At 36.3% G+C, this 9,573-nt stretch overlaps 1 protein-coding gene across 1 annotated transcript; it reads right to left on the bottom strand.

Annotated features, from left to right (window-relative positions):
- Positions 1-1,780: 1,780 nt before the first annotated feature.
- LOC103583488 (keratin-associated protein 13-1-like) lies at positions 1,781-2,308 on the bottom strand. Its single transcript, XM_008564787.1, has one exon. The coding sequence runs from the start codon at positions 2,285-2,287 to the stop codon at positions 1,781-1,783; it is 507 nt and encodes a 168-aa protein (XP_008563009.1). The 5' UTR covers positions 2,288-2,308.
- Positions 2,309-9,573: the final 7,265 nt, after the last annotated feature.

Below are 9,573 nucleotides of genomic sequence, written 5' to 3' on the forward strand. Positions count from 1 at the left end.
GGCCATGGAACAGGCTATAACACTTCTGGCTGAGTGAGAACAGCAAAGGTCTCTCCACAAGATTGAAATGTGTAGACTGTCCTATCTCTTGTGTCTAAGTGTAATTTGTTTTTCAAGCGATTATACCATATGCTCTTTAAAAAAAAATATGTGATAATTCTATTTCATTTAGAAAGGGTGAGAAAAAGAGGAATGCCTTTTGTTCTTCCAGATATAATAATTAATTGAAGGGCCAACCCCGTGGCACACTCGGGAGAGTGCTGCGCTGGGAGCGCAGCAACGCTCCTGCCGTGGGGTCAGATCCTATATAGGAATGGCTGGTGCACTCACTGGCTGAACGTGGTGCAGGCGACACCAAGCCAAGGGTTGCAATCCCCTTACCTGTCATGAAAAATGCGCGCACACACACACACACACACACACACAATTAATTGAAGTACAAACTTTGTTCATTGTACCTGCACTTATACTTCCATAGATAAAACCATGGCAGAAGTGGTCTCCTATACCAATCATCACTTATTTTAATAAAATTATTACTGATTATAAATAAAAAGTAAAAAATCTGAATCAATAGCCAAGTGGGACTGGATGCTGAGGCAAAAAGGAACAAACCGAGACATATGATTACCCTGCGGGTAAGGATCTAGATCATCTGTACCTTTAATAACGTTGTCCTTGACTTAACGATAAAACGTTTGGGGCATAACTGCTGTCTCAGATGCTATCAACTGTCTGGATGTTTAGCTGAATCCCTTAACAAGAAAATATTTGCATTGGTTTTGATTTTTTTTTAAACAACTGTTAACAAGCAAAACAAGAGCAAATAGGAGATTTATCAAATTTATGGAACTAATTATATGAAAAATATTGGGCCTACTTGCTAATAAATGTTGACATGTATTAGGTATTTTATTTAGAGACATGATTTCTTACCTGACAGTAAGGCTGAGGGAACTTGAGCCCTCACCAAATGTAATTCATTAACATCTAAGTTCTTACTTGATATCCTGAAGCCAATTCCTCATATATCTTGGAACATTTTTTTTTATAAAAGTAATCATCCTAATAGTAATCTTCTTTAATATTCATATTAAATTGACTACAACAAGAATAATCTTAATGTGACATAGTCAACTTAATTTCATTGCAAATTGTAATTATTTTACATAAAATATTGGAATCTCTTACTTCCTACAGAGCAAAAGACCACAGTTAATTTGTAGTCTTAAAAAAGTGTATTTTATTTTATCATGTGAAGGTATTTAATAGAAGGAGTAAACATGAAAGATGAAAATATTTCCACCAAATTGTAGAGGAAATTGCACAATTTTACTCTTTAAAATTAATTTTTTTTTAATGAGACATACAACATACAGAAAAACCCAACCATACAATTAGGAGTATTTTAAAAGACAAAAATTAATCAAATAATGTTAAAGTAGATATGCAGATGTCATGTAACATATTTTTATTTAAACTTACAACATTTTCCAATTTGTAAAATTTAAAACAAGTGCACAAGGGGAAATAACTATGAGGTACATTAAAAAAGAAATATGCTTCAATATTGCATATCTTTATACTTATAAGGAAGCAGTTTTGGCATCTTTCTGCAACGAATACATCCTCCAACTACCAGAATTCAAGTTATTCCTAATCCATTATGAGTAACATAGAAGTCAGATTTATAAGCTAATGATAGGAAAGAAGATCAATAGATAGTATGGATCTTAATACAGCAGGTACTGTTTAAATTTCTGCTTCCTCAAAAACATAATTAGTAAAAGCCAGATCCACAGGCTGGTTGATAAGAAGTAGACTGGCAGCTTCTAGAAGAGAAGTAGGTTGGGCAGAAAAAGTTAGATCTGTAATTTAGGGATGAGAAAGCATTGGGACCACAACCTACTGATTGGAAGCCACTGGATCCAAAGCGCAGGGACGGGGAGCCACAACCAAAAGATTGAAAGCCCCTGGACCCAAAGTCCAGACACCCATCAGAAATCGTCTGGCAGGGACCGCTGAACATGGAGAACCTCGGGCGGAAGCAGGACGTCTGGCAGGGGCTGGACACCACACAGGACGTCTGGCAGCTGGTGGGCTCACAGCAGGTCTCCTGACAGCCACTGTAGAGAGAGGATCCCAGCTGGCAGGTGCTGGGAGAGCAGAGGTTAGTGCGATAGAACAGGTTGCTGGGGAAGGAAGAGCCACAGGAGGAGACTGGGTACTGCAGGCAGCCTCCAAAGCAGCGGGAGGAGAATTTTCCAGAAGAGCAGTTGTAAGACATGGTGACAGGAGACGTGACTTACGATGACAAGATTCTGAGTTTTAATGTCAATTCTTGGTCTGCGGCATTTATATACCCTTATCATTGGGTGTGTCATCCACATGACACATTGAAACAGATTACCTGCCCCTTTTAATTGAATTGAAAAGATCATCATAGTGAGACATATGAACTTTTTTGTGGTTTTGCAACTGGAAAGTGCAGTAATGTTTGTGCCTTGGAATTCAAGTAATAGCATTGAATCTTAAAAGCTATTAATCATCTTCTCTTACCAAAGGTCACCCAGGGGATAACTCAGAACTGATTTAGAGGTAGACAGTGTCTGGGATGAAGGAAGCTGTCTTAATTAAAAATGACTCATACCCCTTTCACAATCTGTCTTAAAATTGTTGCCATCTGGCTAGCAGAGTCGCCATGTAGCTCATCTATACATAGTCATTTCTTTGAAACAAAAACATGCATTCATTGTTGCTACAAAGTGGCAAGCTTACCTAATGAAATAGTGTCATCAGAAAACAGCAATGGTGATATGCAATATGCATTAGAATTTTTTTTATTAGACCTCAATTTGAATGGTTTTAGTGAAATATTAACTGAGAGATTTCTTTATTTCTGATGCTCCTGATTAAAAATGTATTTAGATTACTGAGAGCCATTCTTAGCTTTTCTTTCACATTTTGCATTTTTAATTTGTTGTATGAGTTAAATATTATAAGTTGCTTTGTGCTGTTTTGGAATGTTAGAGATTATTCATCTAAGATGCTGAAAAAGCATTAAAAATAAGAAAAAATATGGTAAAAATATTTAATGCATTTCTATCTAATCAGAGTCAGTGTTTCCCACTGAAAGGATTCCTAGAATCTGGAAAACTTTCTTTTTTCTAAAGAAAGTTTTTCAAGTTATTTGCCTTGAAGTGTTGGGCCAAAGACAGCATCTTAAGGATATTCTTCTTTTGCCTCAGAAAGCAACATACATCACCTTGATTTTAATCATTTTCAGGTGTTTCTGACAAGTTTTAAAACATTTCTAAAATAATGGTCATATTTTTTCTTGTTCTCTGACCTCTATGTAATAGTGTAAAGAAGACTGATGCCTTGCGGAAGAGGGGAGATTGAGTTTTATCTTGCTGTGGCTTCTGTGCTGTTTGATTTGTTTGTTTCATAGAAAACCATTTTCCTTCCACTTCTGAACAAAAGTATTTAGATGCAAGAACATCCTTTTTTTTTTTAAGAAAAGAATTCTCCAAATTACTTAATATCTGATTTCCTAGGATATTCTTCCACAGAAATAACTTATATAAGAATGGATGACATTGAAATAAGTAAGCAAATTCAATTAGGATGAGTTAAATATTGATGTGAATGTTTTGATGTTCAATATTTTATTGACAAATGAAACGGGAAGGTTTGAAATCTACTAGAGTGATTCTTCATAATTAAGAAACCTAATAAATAAAAATTGTTTACTTTAGAAACAGAGGACACACTATGTTCCCTAATACATGAAACATGATTGGAGATCAATTTTTCTACTCAAAAATGTTAGACTCAGAAAATATGCAATTTGGAAGGGAGTATGGCAATTAGCTCCAGTCTTCTGTCAGATTGGAATCCCATTTACAATACCCTGATTAGATATTCCTAGTACCCTCAAGATGGAAATTTCATTACCTGAAAAAGCAGCTTGTTTTAGATTTTCAGCTAAATCTTCCCTTAAAACTTCCAACTACATTTTCTAATTCTTCGTAGAATGAGTCACAGCTCATTTCCACTGGCTGGTATGTCAGTTTTGAAGATGAATATCTTAAGATATTTGCCCATTCCCATAGGTTATTTAAGCCATTTCCTATACCCATGCACTATCTCTATTTACAGTAAGCTATGGTGAACTTCATGTGAGTCCAGAAAAATTCTCGTGATACTAGTCCTCCAGGCAGAATATGCCACTTGATACATGAACCACATCAGAGGTCCCAAAGGCATTCATTTTCTATTTTACATAATCTTCTCTTCTGATACCCTTCCCCCACCCATATTTCAAATTATAAAGGTCATTTGTAACTGTGAATTCTTCAAATCCTTGATCTTTCTATGAAGTCTACATGGGACAGACACTTTCCTTATTTCTCCCTTTTCTTTTCCCTCTGCAGTAAAAATCCTACCCTCTATCATTTCAATAATATCAAAATGACAAAAAAATACATTTTGTGGGGATAGAGGGTTTTTGATAATCAAGTTATTGACAACTTCTATCAAGACAAAAGTCAATTTCAGAGCAAGGGATTCCTTGACTTAAGTATTTTTACAATGTGATCTTCAAAGCACTTCTGCAAATACCAGACACTTCATTCTTAAATACTCATGTACACAAGAGTGACTTAGCTACCTGTGCTATAAGAAAACTAAACCCAAATGTGTCAGGCACTCAATTAGCACATCTACCTATTAGGGGTTGTTTTTTCAGTAAGGTTCACAAAATTTGGGAGAAGGAGTAGATACTAAAGAATTTCTTTTTTTTTTTTTTTCTGCTGTCAACTGGGTTCCTAAAGTTGGAGCAATATAAATGTCCTCTACAGACTACAAAGTGTAAAGAGCTTTAAACACAACAGAATTCTCACGATGTTACCCATTTGATCTCATATCTTGAAGAACAGGATGAATAAAGCATCCATCTTATAGATACAATTATGGTGATTTTCATTCTACCCAAGCTAGATAAATGCAAAATGGCATTATTGTTTCATAAACAATTGCTTTGAAAATCTAATGAAATTCTTTTATTTAAAAGTCTGCATTCATAAAAATGGTCTTTGAAGGCTAATGTATCTCATTTTGACCAGAGACTAATTAACTGTTCTCCTTAATATGGGCATATGCTACTACACCCATTGCTAGAGTATATGTGTCCAGTGTAGAAAGTAGCACTCACACTCACAGACTCCTCACTGTAATTCAGCTGAACACAGAACTCCTGACACCATGTCTTACAACTGCAGCTCTGGAACGTTCTCCTCCTGCTCTCTTGGAGGTTACCTGGGGTACCCAGTTTCCACCTATAATTCTTTCTACCCCAGCAATGTAGTCTGTTCTCCCAGCACCTGCCAGTTGGGTTCCTCTCTACAGTGGCTTTCAGGAGGCCTTCTGTGAGCCCACCAGCTGCCAGACATCCTATACTGTGGCCAGACCCTACCAGACGTCCTGCTATCGCCTGAAGAATTTCATCATCTGTAATCCTTGCCAGACAAATAATGGTAAATCTTTGGGATATGGAAACACTGGATTTGGATCTTTTGGTTATGGGAACACTGGCTTCCAATCTCTGGGCTGTGGGTCCAGCTTCTACCGCCAACTTGCTTTTCTTCCAGGAGCTGCCAGTCAACTTGTTACCAACCAGCCTGTGGCTCCCTCTTTTTTGGATAAATTTGCTGAATATTCTCCTTTCTCTCATGATTATTTCTGCAATTTGTGGATATTAAGCCCTCAGCCTGTCCAATATCTGTGATTGCTAACCATCTGTAGCACGACGACTCACAATCCCAGTCCTCCTGGAAGTAAATGACTTACTGCAAACAAAGCAACCTTGGCTTGTGACCTTTCCTAAATCTGACATGAGATATCTGTTACCATCTTTCTAAAATATTTCTCTCATTCTACTCATAGGATTCTTTCACTCTAGAATACTTTAAATAGAGTATTTGAAATAAACTTATTTCTCTAAAATGAATTCTGGAATTTCATTTTTTTTTTAACTAATATGATATATTTAGTGAATGTATCCCATACCTTTAACCATCATCATTAGGTAAACATTTTGTTGTTGCTGTTTATCTGTTTCATTAATATTTTGTTGGGCAGACAATAGGAAGTTTAGGGGAAAATTTAAATATATGCCATATTATATGTCTTGAGAGATTCATGTTGCCTCATAAGTGCATGTGTTCATATAATTGCTTCAGAAAATTGTGTTTTCAATTATACATCATTAAAAAATATTTATTGAGTGTCTACTATACAAGCATACTTATAAAAAGTTCATGGAAAAATAGAATTAAAGATAATACAAATCTTTTCATGAACTTTTTGAAGTGCCCTCATATACCAGGCATTGTACTGAACAAAGACACAAATTCTCTGACTTCAAGGAGCTCATACAAATAAAATTTTAACTTATCATTGTGGCAAGTACAAAATGGGGATAAAAACATAAGATTTAGTGATAATACAGGAAAGGACTTCAAAAAGTCTGAGAAAATCATATAGAACTCATTACTGAAAATAGAAAGAGTAAGTTACCACTTCATTCAAAAAATAAAAATCTTATTGACCTATTGTTTCAGTTGGAGTCCTTTGAAAAGCAGCCCCCAAATGGGATTAGACATGAAAGGGATTTACTGGAGAAAATTCCAATGAGGGAAAATGGAGAGGTAGTTGGAGAGGTCTAGGAAAGCCATTCACTGTGGTGTATGTCTGACCCCAGCAGAGGAGAGAGGGAAGGAAGGAAGGTAAAGTTAGAAGAAATTTTTTCAGGGCATTTCTAAGAAAATTTTGGCAGATCAGCCATCAAAAGAGTGTCACATCTCACAGAAATGGGCCTGCCTTAGTATACCAGCCAAGTTCATCTGCTGAGCAAGAAGAGGACAGCTTGACCTTCTCACAAATGTGGTGGTAGATTCAGAGATTGGCTGCTGGAGCTGTCAGTCAGTAATGCTCCCTGAAGTGGGAGATATGAGAGATGCACTGTCATAGCTTCCATATTCATGATATTTATTCTGATTTTAAGTAAGCCAAAAAAATGACAAAAATGAAGAAATGATAAATAATAACATGAAATTTTCCATGAATTAAATTTAGTATAATTTATTTTCCTTACTTTGATCAGAAAGTCAATTATTATGTCAGACCTATATATAAGACTCATTGAGAGCGAACTGGGAATTATCAGGTAGTTATCTTAGATTTTAACTAATGTATTAAGCACACTGAACTCAGTAGGGCAAAATTAGAAAACTGCTTTATTATTTTAATACCACTGAACTTCACACTTGATCTGAGGGCTCTAACTTCCCTGAATCCCTGAACAATACAATAAGCAGATGTATAATCATATGACAATATTAAGAAACATTTTATTCCCTGTTAGTATGCAAGTCCAATCCACTATAAATTAAAAACCACTTCTAAAGCAATGAAAGAGTTTCTCTCTTTTCCCTCAGTTCACGTCCACAGGCCACCAGTGGTTTGGAAAAGCTTGATTATTTTTTCTTAATCTCCTTAGTCCTCCTTGTTTTCCACCAAAGTGCTGCTCCCCTCTTCTGTCTGAGCCAAAGAGAAAGGATAGGAGGAAGGGAAATGACAGCTGAGGCCATCTGTTCAACATTATGCCTTAGACCACCCGTGTCAATGTGACTTAATTGTTTCAGGAAACTTTTGCTCAGAAAAGGTAAGATTAAAACAATAAATCATTTCACTGTATGCTTCAAGAAATTCCTATAGATTAATTTATTGGAGACAATAGTCTGCTGACTTGGATAAACAGCTTCCTAACTAAGCAACAGTTTATATATCAAGAGACTCAGGTCAGTACCCTCTCTCTGCAACATCCACAAATTCTCAACTATCTACAATATATTTGCTCAATCCCAATCAAGTCACCCAGTTGAAAGATCCACCTTAAACCATTTGATCCCAGAATCCCACTTCTAGCATCCCTCTTTGAAGATGCAGCAAGAACTCTGTCACAGTAGCATTCTCCCTTACTGTAGGAAATTTACACACACTTCATTTTTTCTTATTAACAGATTGTGTGATAAGTTGTCCACTAGGGACATGAAGGTCTTTGCATTTAGTTAGTGCCCTGTCTTTGTCATTGAATATCCTCAGTTATCACGTGCTCTGGACTGAAGGTGCACACCCTCTAAATTTGTATTTTGAAATCCTAATCCCCAATGTGATGGTATTTTGAGAGGGGATCTTTGAAAGGTGATTAGGTAATGAATATGGAGCCCTCATGTTGGGATTAGTGCCCTTGTAGGAAAAGACATGAAAGATCCTGTAGCCATCTGCAAACTAGAAGACAAATATCACCAGGAACCAAATTGACCAGAACCTTTATTTTGCACTTACTTCCTAGACTGTAGAACTGTGAGAAATAAATTTGTGTTGTTTGAGCCACACATCCATATTATCTTGTTATAGCAGTCCAAACTGATTAAAGTATCAGAAGAGATCTCTGAATACTGGCTCTTCTTTTTGTGGAGACATTGATGTGTTTTCTAGAAGGCACTAACACATCGCACTGCACTGTATCTATGCTTGCTGCACTTCCATGTTTTCTAACCTTAATTGCCATGGACTTGCACTTTCCAAATAAAATGATAGTTCTTAATCCTTGCTTCAGGTTCTGTATCAGTCAGAGTTCTCCGGAGAAGCAAAACCAATATGATTTCTCAGAAAGAGAGAGAGAGAGAGAGAGAGAGAGAGAGAGAGAGAGATTTATATCTCTATCTATCTAGAGAGATTTTAAGAAATTGACACATAATTGTAAGAGCTGGCAAGCCCAAAAGTCATAGGGTAGGCTCATAGGTTAGAAAGTCAGGCAGGATTTTTGTTACAATCCTGAGGCAAAATTCTTGTATTAAGAAACCTTTGTTTTTGCTCTTAAGGCCTTCAACTGATTGGTTGAGTCCTATTCACGTTATCAAGGGAAATCTCTTTTACATAAAATGAACTGATTGTAAATGTGAATCATGTCTACAAAAATGCTTTTGTAGCAACATCAAAATTAGAATTTGACCAAACAAGTAGGCACCATAACCCAATCAAGTTAACACATAAAATTAATGATCACAAGCTCCATTTTCTAGAAAATCTGGGCTGACAGACTCTATTTTATAAAAATATAGTTTAAATAACTGCATAAAACTTAAAGCAAAAGTCTTAAATTAAATTAAAATTTTAATTTGTTTAGTAATCCTCTCAGTTTGGGAAATTATTTTATAATTTTTTTAATCCTTTGCTCAGATTTTTTTATGCAATTTGTAAAAGAAAGTCTTAGTGCGGTTTACCATCAATCACTGGAATAACTAAACCTTTCAGTAAAATGTCTATACATGTTCACAAAATCATTACCTTTCTGCTAATGAGCCCTCCATACTCTCCAGTGAGGCCCTGCTAAGAACACAGCTCTAGCCCAGCTATGCAAAAGAGGTATGTTAGAATGGAGGGTAGGGCCAGCCCGGTGGCGCACTGGAGAGTGCGCCACTTGGGAGCGTGGCGGTGCTCCTGCCG

The sequence above is a fragment of the Galeopterus variegatus genome, unplaced genomic scaffold, assembly GCF_000696425.1.
Source record: "Galeopterus variegatus unplaced genomic scaffold, G_variegatus-3.0.2 Scaffold23510, whole genome shotgun sequence".
In the NCBI taxonomy this organism is placed as follows: domain Eukaryota; kingdom Metazoa; phylum Chordata; class Mammalia; order Dermoptera; family Cynocephalidae; genus Galeopterus; species Galeopterus variegatus.